Source organism: Molossus molossus, unplaced genomic scaffold (assembly GCF_014108415.1).
Source record: "Molossus molossus isolate mMolMol1 unplaced genomic scaffold, mMolMol1.p scaffold_m16_p_8, whole genome shotgun sequence".
NCBI classification, from domain to species: Eukaryota; Metazoa; Chordata; class Mammalia; order Chiroptera; family Molossidae; genus Molossus; species Molossus molossus.
The window spans coordinates 14,047,518-14,064,139 of record NW_023425402.1 but is presented as its reverse complement, the minus strand read 5'-3'; the positions used below and the strand labels follow the sequence as shown (position 1 = coordinate 14,064,139).

The 16,622-nt window shown below is 50.5% G+C and overlaps 2 protein-coding genes across 3 annotated transcripts; one reads left to right on the top strand and one right to left on the bottom strand.

The window, feature by feature from the left end:
• Positions 1-318: 318 nt before the first annotated feature.
• On the top strand, positions 319-1,922 carry YJU2 (YJU2 splicing factor homolog). Its single transcript, XM_036248825.1, has one exon. The coding sequence runs from the start codon at positions 376-378 to the stop codon at positions 1,345-1,347; it is 972 nt and encodes a 323-aa protein (XP_036104718.1). The 5' UTR covers positions 319-375; the 3' UTR covers positions 1,348-1,922.
• A 5,714-nt stretch (positions 1,923-7,636) lies between these two features.
• On the bottom strand, positions 7,637-16,206 carry CNPY3 (canopy FGF signaling regulator 3). 2 transcript variants are annotated; one of them, XM_036248829.1, is made up of 7 exons: positions 15,991-16,206; positions 11,331-11,454; positions 10,773-10,845; positions 10,585-10,716; positions 9,021-9,143; positions 8,669-8,786; positions 7,637-8,326 (listed from the first exon to the last, which is right to left on the bottom strand). In XM_036248829.1, exons 1-7 carry the CDS (start codon positions 16,136-16,138, stop codon positions 8,109-8,111), a joined length of 936 nt encoding a protein of 311 aa, XP_036104722.1. In that variant the 5' UTR covers positions 16,139-16,206; the 3' UTR covers positions 7,637-8,108. The 2 variants fall into 2 exon arrangements, with proteins under 2 accessions (XP_036104722.1, XP_036104721.1); XM_036248828.1 differs by lacking the exon at positions 10,773-10,845 and having other exon boundaries at positions 7,641-8,326; positions 10,585-10,681; positions 15,991-16,194.
• Positions 16,207-16,622: the final 416 nt, after the last annotated feature.

The following is a 16,622-nucleotide window of genomic DNA, read 5'->3' as shown; positions in this document are numbered from 1 at the left end:
ACACGAGGTTAACGATCAACACTGAGCGCTCTATTTGCTGAATAAAAGAACGAACAACAGGGAGTGTCGCGACCCGCAGTTACGTCGTATCACGACAAAAGTTTAGCGCAGCGTCTCCTCGTAACTTCCCCAAATCCAAACCGCCCCCGGTACCTTCGTTGCAGTACTGAGGTTGCAACTCGGAAGAAAAGACAGAAGGATTCGGACCTTGACAGGCGGGGACTGGAACTAATGAAAAAGGCAAGATGTGAATGCTGCAGCCAATAATAGAGGCAGGAAGAGTGACGTCAACGGAAGTCTGCGGGATGGTCGCGGAAGTGCGGTAGACCCCGATCCTAAGCCGTTCTCCCGTGCGAGTGAGACTAGAAGGCGAAAATGTCGGAGCGGAAAGTTTTAAACAAATACTATCCCCCCGACTTTGACCCGTCAAAGATCCCCAAGCTCAAGCTCCCCAAAGACCGGCAGTACGTGGTGCGGTTGATGGCCCCCTTCAATATGAGGTGTAAGACATGCGGAGAATACATCTACAAGGGTAAGAAGTTCAACGCGCGCAAAGAGACGGTGCAGAACGAGGTCTACCTGGGCCTGCCCATTTTCCGTTTCTATATCAAGTGCACGCGCTGCCTGGCAGAGATCACCTTCAAGACAGACCCCGAAAACACAGACTACACTATGGAGCACGGAGCCACGCGGAACTTCCAGGCCGAGAAGCTCCTGGAGGAGGAGGAGAAGAGAGTGCAGAAGGAGCGGGAAGATGAGGAGCTGAACAACCCTATGAAGGTGCTGGAGAACCGAACCAAGGACTCCAAGCTGGAGATGGAGGTACTGGAGAACCTGCAGGAGCTCAAGGACTTGAACCAGCGGCAGGCCCACGTAGACTTTGAGGCCATGCTGCGGCAGCACCGCCTGTCCGAGGAGGAGCGACTGAAGCAGGAGCAGGAGGATGATGAGAGGGAGACGGCAGCCTTGGTGGAAGAAGCCAGGAAACGAAGACTGCTGGAGGACTCTGATTCGGAAGAGGATGCTGCTGCTCCTGCCCCGCCCCAGCCGGCCCTCCTGCCCAACCCCACCGCCATCCTAGACGAGGCCCCGAAGGCGAAGAGGAGGAAGGTGGAGAGCTGGGAGCGGAGTGTGGGCACCCTTGGCAGCAGGTCCCAGCTGTCAGGCCTTGTTGTGGTGAAGAAAACAAACCTGGACTGCAGCACCCCACAGGGCCAGCCAGCACCCACCCTGGGCGCTGTGAAGAACGGAAAGGCGGCAGACCCTGCACCCAGGGCCCCCGGCACCTCCTCCCTGAGCCAGCTGGGTGCGTATTCGGATAGTGAGGACAGCAGCAGCAGCAACTGAGGCCTTTACCTAGGTCAAGGGTCATATGTCCAATTCCAGCCTGTGGTTGGGGCAGGAGGCCTTGACACCAACCAGAGAACAACCAGACAAAAATTAATGTCCTTGAGGCAGGTGGGATCAGCCAGGGTTTCAGCCAAGGGACTCAGTTTCTCTCTTGTCCCCCCAACCACCAGTTCCTTCGGTACCTGTAGGTCCAAATCTAATGGTGTCCCCCCACCTGACACCGAGTTTAGGACTGTGACACCCCTGGAGGGATGCATCCTCTCTTGGACAGCCCTTAAGGTGTTAGCCATGTTTTAGGCATGTGGGTGAACCCACCCACCCCTGGTTGGCTCCATCCCTTCCCATCACAAAATTGTCTGGAGCCAATAAAAGGAACACAAACACAGAGACTTTATTTTGGGACTGTTGCCGCCACAGGAAATAATTGAAGGCAGTTCCTATTTGAGGACACATTAAAATCCTAGAATTATGAATTATATGTATACAGTAACTACAAATGGAAGGCATATTGGCTATTTAAAAAAATTTGTTTTTCTTTATTGATTTTAGAGGGAGAGGGAGAGAGAGAGAGAAACATCAATGAGAGAGAATATCGATTGGCTGCCTTCTGCACCCCCCTACTGGGGATTTGGCCCACAAATTGGGCATGTGCCCTGACTGGGAATAGAACCGGTGACCTCTTGGTGCATGGGTCTATGCTCAACCACTGAGCCACACCTGCCGGGCATCCTCACTGTTTTTAAATCACCACAGGTAGAAGTTCATTTTTCAGATGATGGACTCCGAACTCCAGTCTATGCTGCTGAAAAAACTCTTCAGCTGACTGCCTACCCCGTTTGAACACTGGGATGCTGTAGGATGAGTGGGAAGCCACCCACCCCCATGAACTCTGCTAGCAGATTTATCACAACGGATCCTTTTTTGGACTTTTTAATATACCAAATAAGACTCAATCTGTTTTAATAAAGTGAGTTTATTAAGTGAGTGTAAAGTTGGTCCCTATATCATTGGGTTATAACGCTAATTAATGGTGTCTACGTTCTGTGGAGCTTTGTGCATCTGAGAATTCCACCAATATATATATGAAGAGAAGTTCAATTTGATCATTTCACCCTTAGTTAAAAGCACTTTTAAGGTGTGCTGTATACCAATCTGCCCTCAGCTGTTTTTCCAGATAAAAATGACCCACTATTTGAGCCTTGGTCACAGGCTAAGCATTGCTCATCAAACAGGTGACTTAGCACATGCCATCACATCTGGATGAATTGGAGAGTAAAACACCAAGAACACTTTGGTAAGTAATTCCTAACAAAATAACATGTTTTTTGCTTTGTATTCAGTTGATTTTTAGAGAGAGAGAGAGAAACAAACACACTGATTTGTTCCACTTGTTTATGCAATCATTGGTTTATTCTTGTATGTGCCCTGACCAGGGATCGAACCTGCAACTTTGGCATATTGGACGCTCTAATCAAGTGAGCTTCTGGGCCAGAACCTTTTATGTTTTTTTGGGGGGGGGAAGGGGGGGTTGGTAGTGATAGATGTTGCCCCTCCATTCTGAACTGTTGATGGGGTCAGCCTGCTTTTCTCTCCTCCCAATGTGTAGCAACACCTCCCTATACACAATCACAGTCACTATGGAATTTTAAGTTCTGTTGGCCTGAACAACCTTAATAGATGGAGGGTGCAATTTTAGAGAAAGAATGAGTACATTGGATTCCTCTTAAATTGTAAAGAGAGGAAAGCCAGCCCTTCAGGGCAGCTTAAAGATCAAGCTGGCTTTAAGCTATACACAAATGTAAATTTTGATAAAGGAAAAAGACTTGAAGGTTAACTTGGTATTGCATTCCCAACACTAAATTCTGAAGACATAAATAGACTAGCAGACAGCAGCTGGTCTGCCTTCTAGAAGAAAGCTATATAAGGGGAGGATGATGTCCAAATAAACTAGCTGCATAATGGCAGTAACCCAGGACACAAGCCATTCCACTTGTGTGCAGCCTGGTTGAGCCACTTACTAAATGTGTGACCTTGGACAAGTTATTTAACCTTTCTGTGCTTCATTCATTCAGCAGGTATTTATTTAGCAGCTACTCTGTGCCAGGCATTGTACCAAGTGCTGGGATACAACAGGGAACAAAATAGACTAAAATCCTTGTTCTTTTTGTGGAGTGTGTGTGTGGGGGGGGTGATGTTTCGGGTTGATGGTAATAATGTTTCATGATCTGGGTACTGGTGGGGTTTTTTTTTATCCTCACACAATATTTTTGCATTTATCTTCAGATAGAGCTGGAGGGAGAGAGGGGGGAAGAGAGAGAGAGAAACATCGATGTGAGAGAGACACACTGACTGGTTGCCACCCACACAACCCCAAGCGGGGCTGGGGACAAACTGCAAGGGAGGTATGTGCCCTTAGCAGGAACCCAACCTGGAATTCTGGTCTGCAGGCTGACGCCCTAACCACTGAGCCAAACCAGCCAGGGCTTGGGTGGTGTTCTTAAAATTTTATTGAGCTGTGTACATTTATGTGCACTTTTCTATATATGTGTTTCCAATATTTTAGAAAATCTATGTCCTGTGGCAATCACAGCTTTATTAAATGAGTTAAGTAAAGCATGCAGAGCTGTGTGCTTGCCACATAGCGCTCAAAGAAAGTGGCTACTATTAATCCAGTGAAACGCCTTTAATAAAGCAAACTAGGCCATCAGGGGATGTTCAAGAGATTCAGCTGGCTCTGCCACTAAGATTAGTTCCCAGAGCTCTCCCATAAACCGGTTAGGCATGGCTCGTGCCTCTGTCATGAAAAATGTGCTTTCTTTTTTAAAGATAAAAAATAAGAGAAATTCTGTTAGCACTTGCAAACTAAGTGACGTAGAGCTGCTGTCTACATTTGGATAGGTTGTGCACTGCACAAGGGCTCCATATTTAAGGGGCTGGCATTCATATCATAAACCTCATGGGTTTGTGTATTATGATTTTCTGGCCGAAATTCTGGTGATCAAGTGTTTAATTCTAACAAAATTTTTATTAAAACAACTTTCTGACAAAAGTCAAATGTGTGAAGAGCACCATTTTCTAACTTGCAAAAGGATGCTGCATGGAAATACTACCCAGGGTATTAGGACTTAGAAGTGAAGGGAGGAGTCTGCCTTCTGGGGCTGCCCTTTAAAATGAATACACAGAGGCCCAACTACTGAGACTCCACTACCTGGGCCTATGGTTCTTTTTTTTTTTTTTAATTCTCACCTGAGGACATTTTTGCATTCATCTTCAGATGGAGAGAGAGGGGAAGCGAGAGAGAAACATCGATGTGAGAGAGACACATCGACTGGTTGCCACCCACACAACCCCAACCGGGCCAGGGACAAACTGCAACTGAGGTACATGCCCTTAGCGGGAACCGAACCCTGGTCTCTCTGGTCCATGTGCCGACGCTCTAACCACTGAACAACCGGCCAGGGCCCTATGGTTCTTTAATCATTGAATTGGAATAAACTGGCCTCAGGTTTTGTCCATCAGCCTTTGTGATTCTGGATGATGGAAATCATCAACAGAGACAGATCCTCTCGGGTTCTGACAAGTCATGTTTCTGAGAATAAGACCCTGACAGTGTGACTTCATTGAAGCCCTGCTTCCTCTTAACATAAAACCCTGAGTTTCTCCTGGTGAAGTGGGTTCTAGCTGGCTTCATCTTAAGAACCATATTGTATTTGTTAAGCATGCAGGCTCCTAGGTCTCCAAACCAGCAAATCTGAGGTGGGCCCAGACATCTGTGTTTAACAAGCAATTCCAGGTGACTTTCATGTCCAGCTGAGTGTAGGGAACCCTATTCTAATAGGGTTTCTAATAAGGGCTGAAACCAGGTTAAGTTGAGCAGGCAGTTCCTTCACCTTCTGGAGAGAAAGTGGGAGGCAGTATTTAAGTTCAAAAAGGCTATATGGCCCTGGCTGGTTTGGCTCAGTGGTTAGAGCATCGGTCTGCAGACCAGAGAGAGTCCTGGGTTCGGTTCCTGCTAAGGGCACGTACCTCAGTTGTAGTTCGTCCCCAGCTCTGGTTGGGGTCGTGTGGGAAGCAACCATTCAATGTGTCCCTTTCACATCAATGTTTCTCTTTTTTCCTTTCTCTCCCTCCCACTCTGAACAACAAAAAAAGAAAAATGTCTTCCGGAGAGGATTAAACAAAACAAAAAGGCTTATATGGGCTTTTATTTGTGGTGGGGAGAGGAAAAGTAAAACCTGGGAAGCTGGATGCCCTGGCTGGTTTGGCTCAGCAGTTAGAGCTTTGGCCCGTGGACCAATGAGTCGTGGGTTCGATTCCAGTCAAGGGCATGTACCTCAGTTGCAGTTCAGTCCCCGGCTCTGTTAGGTCATGCTGAAGGCCACCAGTCGATTTGTCTCCCTCCCTCCTACTCTACCTGATGATAAATGGAAAAATATCCTCAGGTGAGGATTAAAAACAAAACCTGGGAAGCTAGCGCTTACCTTCTTTTTTTTAAAATTGATTTTAGAGAGAGTGAGGAAGTGAAAGAGAGAAAAACAGATTTGTTTTCCCACTTACTTAGCATTCATTGGTTGCTTCCTGTATTTGCCCTGACCGGGGATTGAACCTGCAACCTTGGCATATCTAAGCTACCTGGCCAGGGCAGCCTTCTGCCTTTTCTAGGCTGGGTCTGGGGAGAAGCTGCCTGCTAGGGTGCTGGTGAGTGGGCAGTATGCCTACCCTGTGGGGGCAGGGGAAGGAGAGGGCAGCCACAGGTCAAAGAGCAAAGCAGTCACAGAGCTGTCTGCCCTCTGATCTGGGCCTGGCCTGGGATTGGGCCTTTGGGCCAACACCCCAATAAGAGGATAAATCTTTAGCTCATCCTACCCTAAGGATCAATAAAGCTTTGGGGACAGACGTAAGCCAGGCACTGAAGTGCTGTGGGTTCGGGTTAGTGACAGAATGGGGGAATCAGAGGCTGGCCCCAACCCAACCCGTCATTTCTTATGCTCAAAGCTGAGGGTGGAACTTGAGTGTAGGCTGGAATCACACAGCCCCTTTAACAGGGAACAGTATCAGTCCTGGAGATGGGGCAGTGGGGGGCTAGACCGAAAAAGCATCATCCTTCAAGGACCTGTTCTAAGCCTCACTGCACAGAGGAATAACATCCTATTCTGTTCTACTCTCTATGACCTTGGCTTTGGGAAAGGAGAAGAGGGACTGAGCCCAGGCTATGAGGGGGCTCCTCAACCTCAGTTCAGACCCCAGAACCTCTTCACCAGAAGCTGAAGAATCTGGGGCACTTCAGCAGTGCATCCCCTCCTGCCGTGGCCCGGCCCCGGGAGAGCGAGGGAGTCAGTGTGGGTGCTCACGGGGGCCCTGGTGAGGGTGCAGCGCTGGCAGGACCTCCCACCATTCTCTCCTAAGAAGCAACAGCTGATTTCCTATTTTCCTTTTAAAAGAGGCTTGTTGGTGGAGGTGGGTTAAGGCCAAGAAACCAAACCAAAGAGTTCAATATGAACCACACTGCCCGTGCCAGGCGTAGGGGCACGGGGCCCTGGCAGCTGTGGGATAGCGGAAATACGGCGGCTGCACGCCAGTCGGAGCACCAGCTGTCCACTTAATAACAGTAGGACTTTGGGCATGTCACGTGACTCGAGCCTCAGTCTCCTTTTCGACAAAATGAGGTTAACAGCACCCAGTCCACAAAGCAAAGCACTTTGAATAGTGCAGTTGTCATCTCTGCTGCTACTGACCACCCTGATCCCTGCCCTTCGGACAGGTTGGGCAGGTGCCTGAACCGCACCCCTTCTCCCAGGAGCCAGCCATCCCATTCCTCCCTTGCTCCCAGAGAACATGATGTAACCAGTTGTCATTTGAGGGACTGGGGTGTCCTCCCCTTCAGGCTCCAGGGACAACAGCTAGAGCAGTGATCAATCAGGGAACAAGGTTCAAGACCAACAGGCAGGGCCTGACGGAGGTGGAATGAGGGGCAGGGGCAGGGGTTGGCGGAGTCACCAGTAAACTACACAAATGGGAAGGCCTTGCAGGAAAGAGGAGGTGGGAGGAAGGGAATGAGGGCAGCCAGGTGTTCAGGGCACAGATGAGGCCCCTCCCAGCCTGGGGAGCTCAGGGAGACCAAGGGCAGCTGAGGGGAGGGGCCAGAGCACCGGGCTGGGCCTCCCCATGCCACGTCCACCCTGTACCCTCAAACAGCCTGGGTCCCCCCACCCTCAGTCCCCAAGGTTGGAAGGTGAAGGGCTGGGAAAAGCAACAAGGACACCAGGCCCCTCTGAGGGGCTGAAGCTGACTCAGAAATCAGAATAAAAAAGGCCAAAAGGTTTTTACTCGGTGAACCCCGGAGAGGGCTAGGCAGAGCACAAGGTGTCCGCAGGAGGGTGAGAGGAGCAGCTGGGGCCTGTAGTCTTGCTTCCCCGTGGGGGCAGGAGTGAGGGGATATGAAGGCCAGGTGTGCCCTCCCCACAGGGACTCCAGTCCTGGGGCCCAGCGACACCTGCTGCTCCTGAGTTCACACTGAGGTTCTCGGCAGCCCGGGTCGCAGGGCCTGCCTGAGCCCTGCCAGGAGGGAAATGCCTGGCACCGGGAAAAGGCCGCACGGGCTCACTGCAGCTGATCCGGTGTCTTTCCCCAACAGGAAGAGGCCACGGCCGAGGCAGGTGACCCGAGGCCAGGAGAGCTGTCTTTGCCTGCCAGAGCCAGGCCACAGATTCTTCAACCTCCACGGCATGGGTCTCGGCTCAGGGGATGCTGGCTTAGGCTCAAAGCTCATCAGGGGGGCTGTGCGTGAGGGGAGATGCCTTCTGGATGCCCTCCTCCTCCTCGGGGCTGGGGTCTCCCTCAAGGCCACCCAGCTCCTTCCTCTGTTTGCTGCCGCTGCCACTGGACGCCTTGGCCCTGCTGCTCTTCTTCTTGGACTTCTTCCCCCCCAGGGCAGCTGTGTCCCCCTTCTTGCCAGACCACCGCTCTGCTAAGCAACCTGGGTGAGGAGGAGAGACACCCTCAGTGGGCTGGTCTGCTGGGTGAGGAGCACGGCCTGGGGAGCCGCTGGGAGTAGCAACTGGAATCGGTGCCTCACTTCGAAGCCCTGGTCTGCCGCCTCGCTGTGGCCCCCAGGCCGCTCCGGGGGCGTCTGAGTTCTCGGCACCTGGGTTGGTGCCTCTCACCCTGCCCAGTCACATCAAACTCCCTGAGGGCAAAGATCCTACGACACCCTCTATTTTTTATTTCTTTTCCATGGTCTCCCTCCCCACCTCTCCATGAGGGGGCGCAAACAAAATTGAGGGCCAACCCGCCCTGCCTCCCCCTCCTTCAGACTCACTGGTGTCCTTGCCCTTCAGTACGTGGTTGGCGCAGAGGAACTGAGTCAGGTCCTCCTCCTGGTGGTTTCTGTACCAGTCCTCGATCACCTCCTCAAACTCTTCCACCAGCACGTCGCACTGTTAATCACAACGCCTCGCGTTGGCAAAGCCCTGGCACTGGCTCACTTCGCGGAGCTCGGTAGAACCTCACAGCCCACCGCAAGACAGGCGGGTGGCTGGGACTCTCCTGAGCAAACTGAAGCCAGACAGGTGAGGGCCGAAGTCCCTCGACTCTTGGTGGCCTTCCTCGGCAGCAGAACCATCCCCAACCCCGGGGGGCACAGCGGCCTCTGAGAGCTGAAGGGCCCCTACCTGCTTTTTGAGGTCAGCCACCTCTGCCGAGGTCTCGTTCCACAGCTCGTAGGGGATGTCCATCACCACCTTGACCCCTTTGTGTACCAGGTTGTGTAGTGTCTCAAAAGTCTCTGACATGCCCTGGAAGAGGCAACCAGGCGTGAGAGGACGCGTCCCTTCTCTTCCTCCTGCCTCCTCTCCAGGTGGTGCTGGAGGCCCAAGGACCTAGCTCTGAGGGGCCAAGACCCTCTAAGGATTCTCACACTTGACCTCACCCTCCTTTTCCCTCTTTTAGGCCTACCTCACACACACCATCCTACCTCCCCACACCTCGTCCTTTCCAAAAGGTCTGCTGTTGCCTCAGGCCCTTTGAACATACACTCCTCTCCCAGGAAGTAAGTCCATCTTGGCTCTGCCCCAGCACTGCTGCTGGGCACACTCACTCCCCGGCAGCCAGGGCCAGTCCCTGCCTCGGGTTCTTCCTTGGGCTTGTGTCTTTCCTTGGTGGGAAGAGGGCATAGGCAAGGCAGGGAAGACTCTGTTTTATAACAAATATTTCCACCAGCTACCTAGGTTTCTCCCTAGAGCTAACAGACTATCTATACAGAGCTAACATACCCACCCAGAAAAATGCATACAAATGCAAGCAAACACACAAACAATCCTCCTCTCCTCCACCCCCACTTTTTACACAAGCAGTAATATCACACACACTATTCTGCACCTGGTCTATTTTATATAGTAATACACTTTAGAAATAATTTTAGTTCAATTCGTGAAGAGCTGCCTCATTCTTGGTTTTTTAGTTGTGTGACAGTCCACGGAAGAGCCAATCCCTGTATTGGCCATGCTCCTACTAGTGAATGGTTAGGTTGTTTCTAATTTTCTTGTTACGGAAAATAACTTTTAACGTTTTTACATTAAACCAAACATGAATTTATTACCAACTGGAGTACAAAATTCATACAAGTTTTAAAGATAAAACCTGAGACTTCTGCGGATTGCCACCAGCCCTCTAGGTTGCCCAGGGGGTACTGACTATCTTCTTTGCTGGAAGGTGACTTCGGTGAGCAACTTGCCAAGTGCTGAAGACATAGAGACAAAGAAATGTGGGTCTTTTTGTAAAAAGCTCCTTTTCCAGGGAGAAAAGTATTTTGTGCTGTCCTAAGTGCCTTTAATGTCACAGAGGCACCCTGATGGAGGCCAAGATAGGTGCCCTGTGGGCCCAGAGGAGGGACAGGGTCATCACCACTCCCTGAAAGTCTCTGACATGGCCTCTAAGCCTGACATCCTGACTTCTCCCTGCACAAGTGCTTTAGGCCCCCCTGGGGGCTGTGCCCTGGAGCATTTCTGCCTGTCAGACCGAGGCAGGACCCTGATGGGCAGGCCCCGCCATTATGAATGTGTCTATTGCCATGGAAGAGTCAGGCCACCCAGGAGAGGAGGGCAAACAGCAGTCCATGAAGAATGGGAAGAGGGAAGCTCTTAGGGCAGTATCTTCAAATCACATGCACACCGGCAGACACACTTAGCCACACGCAGGCCCGGCCCCAGCAGGGAGGAAGGACAAGCACAGTCCCACCTTGGCAAACCGGTTGCTGCCTGTCCTCTCCTTGTGCAGGCTATAGTCCAGGAGCCTCTTGCAAATGGTCTCAGTGACTTCGATTAACCGTAAGTCCCTGCCGAGACAGCAGCAAGATAGGGGCTGAGTTCCCTGCCCAGCCCCAGTGGCTCAGTAAGTAGTCCGTCCCTCCAGCCCTGCTACCCGACACCTGCGCATCTCACCAACGGGAAGTCAGGGCTGGAAGGAAGATAGGTCATCTGGTCTGGGTGCTCTGAAATGCTGGAACACAGACCAGAGAGACAAAATTTTAACAGCTCTACGGGAAGGAACTTTTTAATAAAGTTCAATGATTCAGATTTTTTTATAAAGCAAAATGTTTAAAATTTTGATGTTAAAATATTTCATTTTGAAAGGACGATCAAAAAGTTGGGAGGTTTTTTGTTGTATTTAAAAAAAAAAATTTATACCTGGCAAAATTAAAAGCTGGTAATCATATGTTACCAGTATTTTTAAAATGGCATTGGTCCATGAAATCCCAGTGTCTGGAAATCACAGTCTAGCTTTTACAGACGAACCAGAGCAGTTAAGGGATTCAGGAAGGCCACCCAATTAGTTGAGGGTAGAACCAGTGGGCAAATTGAGGTCTCAGCTAGAGCTACCTCCCTTTGGTGGGTTTGCCTGGCTCTAGAAGGGAGAAGGGAACTCCAGGTGCTGAAGCCTTGAGGAACGAAGCAGGCCAGGCCAGTGGGTCCCCATTCACTTACGACTTGGTGTATTTGACTCCGGAGGCCTTCCGGTCCAGGATGCCATAGCCTGTGTCAATGACCTCCTTGGTCTTGCCAGTTTCCTCAAAGGCTGACTTCAGCTCCACTGCGACATATTTACATACTGGGGGAGGAAGACAAAGCACAGCCCACTGAGTGCACCTGTCTGCTGGGAGCCAGCTCCCAGCCAATCAGACTCAAGTCCATCCACGTTCCAGACCGGGCGAGTCAATGCTCGGGGCAGAGGAGGAGTCAGCACCAGAGCACTGAATGGAGTTCACTGGGTAACACTTGGCTCCAAGATCAACTGCCCTGTGTCCACTCTTGGCCCTTATCCCACTGACTTCACTTCTCCCAGCTCCTTCCTGTCCCCCTGCCCCCCCCACAATCATTTTACTCCTAAAATTTTCAAACAGATAGAAAAGCTGAAAGAGTACAATGAATATACACCTTCCATACACGTTCAACAGTGGTTAATGATTCACCAACAGCTCTCTCCATGACATAAAACAATGTGATACCATATCTCAACAATTTAGAGTGGGCAAAAGTAGGTTTACAGTCATTGCAAACAAATAATACATTAATTAATAAATAATACAAGAATAAACTGTGTTTTGCAACTGTAAACCTACTTTTGCCCCCACCGGTATATATTGGTGTGTTTTTTTGGTATACATTGTTTTTGCTAAGCCATTTTGAAAGTAAGTTGCAGACATTATGATCTTTCACCCCTAAAAATGTCATCACACATCTCCTGACAACAAGGACCTTCTCCTACCTAACTGTAAAAAAATTCTGATGCTAATAATACTTAGTCCATATTCAAATTTCCCCAATTGTCCCCCAAATGTTTTTTATAACCATTTCATCACTGGATTTCATATGCTGTGCCAAACATATTCCTGCAAAGTTAATTTCCTCAGTCTTCTCCAGAGGCCTTGTTTCTACTGTTCCCATACATTTATTTCCTCATTTCCCGTTACTCTTCCTCAAATAGTTATCAACAACTCCTATGTGTCGAGCACTTCCTGGGATACAGAAATAAAAACAAGGTTCCTCCCTTCCAGATAGTCTAATGGTGCAGAAAGAAGTATAAATAATTCTCACTGCATAAGGGGTGCTACCAATTAGGTGTGAAATGCCTCAGGCTTTAGAAAAGTGCTTATTGCCTTCAAGGGTCTTTGGGGGTTTTCTGACCATTCCCCAACCTCACCATAAAAGCCTCCTCCTGCCCTGGCCAGCATGGCATGTACCTGGGTTGCAGGTTCTATCCCTAGCCCTGGTTGGGGCATGTGTGGGAGGCAACCAATCCATGTGTCTCTCTCACATTGATGTTTCTCTTTCTCTTTCTCTTTTTCCCCCTTCCTCCCTTCCACTCTTTCTAAAAATCAATTAAAAAAATATCCTTGGGTGAGAATTTTTTTTAATGACTTTTTTTTTTATCCTCACCTGAGGACATTTTTCCATTTTTTGTTCAGATAGTGTGGGAGGAAGAGAGAGAGAGAAACATTGACATGAAAGGGACACATCAAGTGGCTGCCTCCTGCACAACCCAACCAGGGCTGGGGACAAACTGCAACCGAGATACATATCCTTAGCAGGAACCAAACCCGGGTCTCTCTGGACCGCAGATCTGAAGCTCTAACCGCTGAGCCAAACTGATCAGGGCTTGGGTGAGAATTAACAACAACAACAAAAAAGCCTCCTCTGCCCTGGCCGGTTTGGCTCAAGGTTAGAGCATCGGCCTGCGGTCCAGACAGACCCGGGTTTGGTTCCCACTAAGGGCACGTACTTGGGTTGCAGTTTGTCCCTGGCCCTGGTTGGGTCTTGTGAGAGGCAGCCACTTGATGTGTCCCTTTCACGGCGATGTTTCTCTCTCTCTCTTCTTCTCTCTCCCTCCCACTCTATCTGAACAAAAAATGGAAAAATGTCCTCAGGTGAGGATAAAAAAAAAAAAAAGCCTCCTCCCCCAGGAAGCCTTTCTAGACTAATCCCACCTGCTTTTCTTTTAATCCTCACTTGAGAATATGGTTTGTTCTTTGTTTATTTTTATTTTTTTTTATTTTTAGAGAGCGGAAAGGGGAGAGAGAGAAACATTGATTGGTTGCCTCCCATACCCACCCCAACCAGGGAATCAAACCCACAATCTACGTATGTGCCCTGACCAGGAATCAAAACCACCCCCTTTTGGGGTACAGGACGATACTCCAGCTACTTGAGCCTCCTGGCCAGGGCTAATCCCACCTGCTCTTGATTTCATCCTGGACTGTGCAGGATCCGTGCTCTAAGGGCCATTTAGACTACAAGACTACCCAAATTGAGTTCATGTCCTGGATTTTTTCCTGTATTCCTGTAGTCTGGAATTCGGCATGTGTTGGATACATGATAAATATTGCTGAGGAGACTGTGTTTCTGGTTGAGCAGCTTCTGATGCCTTTGAATAGAATATGGTTTGCAGGCTACATGCCATCAGCGTTGCTATAACACTGACAGCAGAGTTTGGTAGAAAACTGATTACCACCAAAACAAATACATCCCTGGAGGCCTGCTTGGTGAAATTTTATAACAAATACATTACTAGATGGCTTGGAGGGCTTGGAACACACAAAAATTCCAAAATATAAGCTGGTGATCTCAGACTGCAATGAATCGAGGGCGTCTCATCTCCCTGGCTCTCCATCCAGGCCCATCTGGGCTCTCTCCCCTTTTCTGTCCTGTACTCTGTGCAAGGTCACATTCTTCTGGCTCCTCTGCCCCCATCTCCCTTGCTCTCAATGTGTAGTACTCCAGGCCCAGGAGGCTGGAACCCATCAACCCATCTCTCTGATACTCATCAGCCAAAACCTTGCTTCTCAACTCTTCCAAACCTTAGCATTTCAAAAGCCCCTCTAGGGATCCCACCCACCCACAACCAGACTTGGATGAGACACAGGCACAGACCCTAGACCTCATGGACACCCACCTACTCTTTTTCTGGGCAAGTTCTCCTTCTTCTGTGCCAAACCCTGTTCTACTCAGGCTACTGAGCCAGGAGGCAGGTTTTGTGGGCTAGACACAGTCAGCATTTAATAACAAAGGTGTAACAGTGACAAATAAAAGGAAATACACTATTAAGAGGAACCCAAGAGTTGGAGTTCACCAACCCATCCTATGACTGAAAATCCTTTTAAAGTAATCCTTAGCCCTGGCCAGTTTGACTCAGCAGTTAGAGCGTCGGCCCATGGACCAGAGAGCCCCGGGTTCGGTTCCTGCTAAGGGCACGTGCCTCCGCTGCAGTTTGTCCCTGGCCCCGGTCGGGGTCGTATGGATGGCAACCACTCGATGTGTCTCTTTCACATCGATGTTTCTCTCTCTCTTCCTCCTGCTCTATCTGAAGATAAATGCAAAAATGTCTTTGGGTGAGGATAAAAAAATAAAGTAATCTGTATTAGTTACGTACAAAATAAGGTTGGACTGGAATGATTTCAAAGATCCTTTGCCAGTCCTATGCTTCTATGAGTCTGTGAATGCCGCTAAGGAAAAGAAATGTGAGCTTCTTAAGCTATGAGAATAATAAGAGAAACAGTAGGGACTTTTTGGTATCAGAATAGAAAACAGAAGAGGAAGTGAAACCCCCAAAGGATGTTGGTTAGGACTAAAGGAAGAGTGAAGGGAAAGTATCACAACCCTCTGTCTATTCAAGGGAGAGGGAAAAGCTACAGGCTGGGCTGCATAATGGGAGACCCACCAGTGAGTAGGCCCATCTCTGAAGCATCTCACCTTTAATCTCTCAAAGGGAAGGACTGTGTGTTCTAAACCACCCCACCCCCACTTCCCAGGGTTTAGGGAACATCTGGCCTACTGTAGGCTTTGAATTGGGATGAAACAGATTTACAGCCAACTTTCCAGGTGGCCTGGGGTAAGGGAGGTGGGAAGGAAGGAGTAAAGGCCTGAGGAGAAATGAAGGGGAGGAAGAAAAGGTGAGCCCTTATGTTTGGGATGCTCTCTTTTCCATATTCCTAAAATCTTCCTCCCTCACGAAGTTCTCCCAGGCTTCATTCTTCTCCCAAAGTGAGCCGGTAAGTCTCAGACCCTCCTCCTTCCTCCACACACACCCACAGCCCCCGTTTATTTATATTTATTCCAAAAATATCTGAGAGACGGTCTCTGTCCTCAGAGAGCTCGCAGCTAGTGAGGGAGACAGCCAATTACACAAAGTAGGTTGCAGTGAGGGCACAAAGAGCTGAGTCTCAGGTTCTTCTTCCCCTCGGACCAGACATACGAATCTTTTCAGTTCCTCAAACTTGGCCTTTGCATTTGTGGTTTCTGAGTGGGACCCTCTCTGTACTTCTCTTCACCCGGCCAACAAGTACCTACTCTTCTGCTTCCTATACGAAGCCTTTCCTGACTTCCCTCTACGCCCAGCCTGTCCCGTCTCCCTGGGAGACTAGCTGCTCCGCCCCGCACCCCCAAACCCTGCACTTCGTCTATCACGGCATCTGCTACCCTGATAACTGCTTGTTTTTACCGATTCGTGAGCTCCAGGTGCACCGAGACCCGATCCCTCGCCCGCCCCCGTGTCCCAGCGTCCCGCTCAGGAGCCAGGACCTTCCACCCCGAGCCTTCTCCGCAAGCCCGGCCCCTCCAGCAGGAACCCCCGTGGGCCCCGCCCCCTCACCTTCGCATTTGCTGGGCAGGCGAACCCAGTCCGACTCCTCGGCTCGGGCCTGGCTCGGGCCCAGCTCCGGGGGCAGTAGCAGCAGCAGGGGGAGAAGCAGAAGCCAGCGGGTCCCAGGCCGCGGCGCGGGCCCAGGCAGTGGCTCCATGGCCCAGCGGCCCCGAGCCGGCGGGCTGCGCTTCCCCGAGTGCGCGCGCTGGGCAGCTCCTCCGCGCTGCTTCCTGGACTGCACGTGCCTCGGCGTACCCGGCCCCAGCGAACCCCCGCCCGCTCGCTCCTCCGGCCGCCTCGGCCCGCCCCGAGCCGACCAGGGCCCGCGGACGGCGCAGCCAATGGGCTTTTCGGGGTTCGCCCTCCAGCAAGTGGGAGGATGATCTTTTTTCTGTTTGGGCCAATGAGAGAGAGGATGGTGTCCTCAGTGACCAATGGTCACATCTTTTCCCACCCCTGGGAGGGGCGGGAGGACGAGGGCACAGGGGGTTTGGGGGTGGGGGAGGCAGCGGCTGGGCCAAGTCAGAGGGGGTGCGGCACGCTGGTCCCAGAAGATGTGGGAAAGGCCGTCTTCACTGCCTTCTCCGCCTCCTTTACGTCACTTCCCTCCTGGGGTCATAATGCAGGGAGCTCTTACTGAG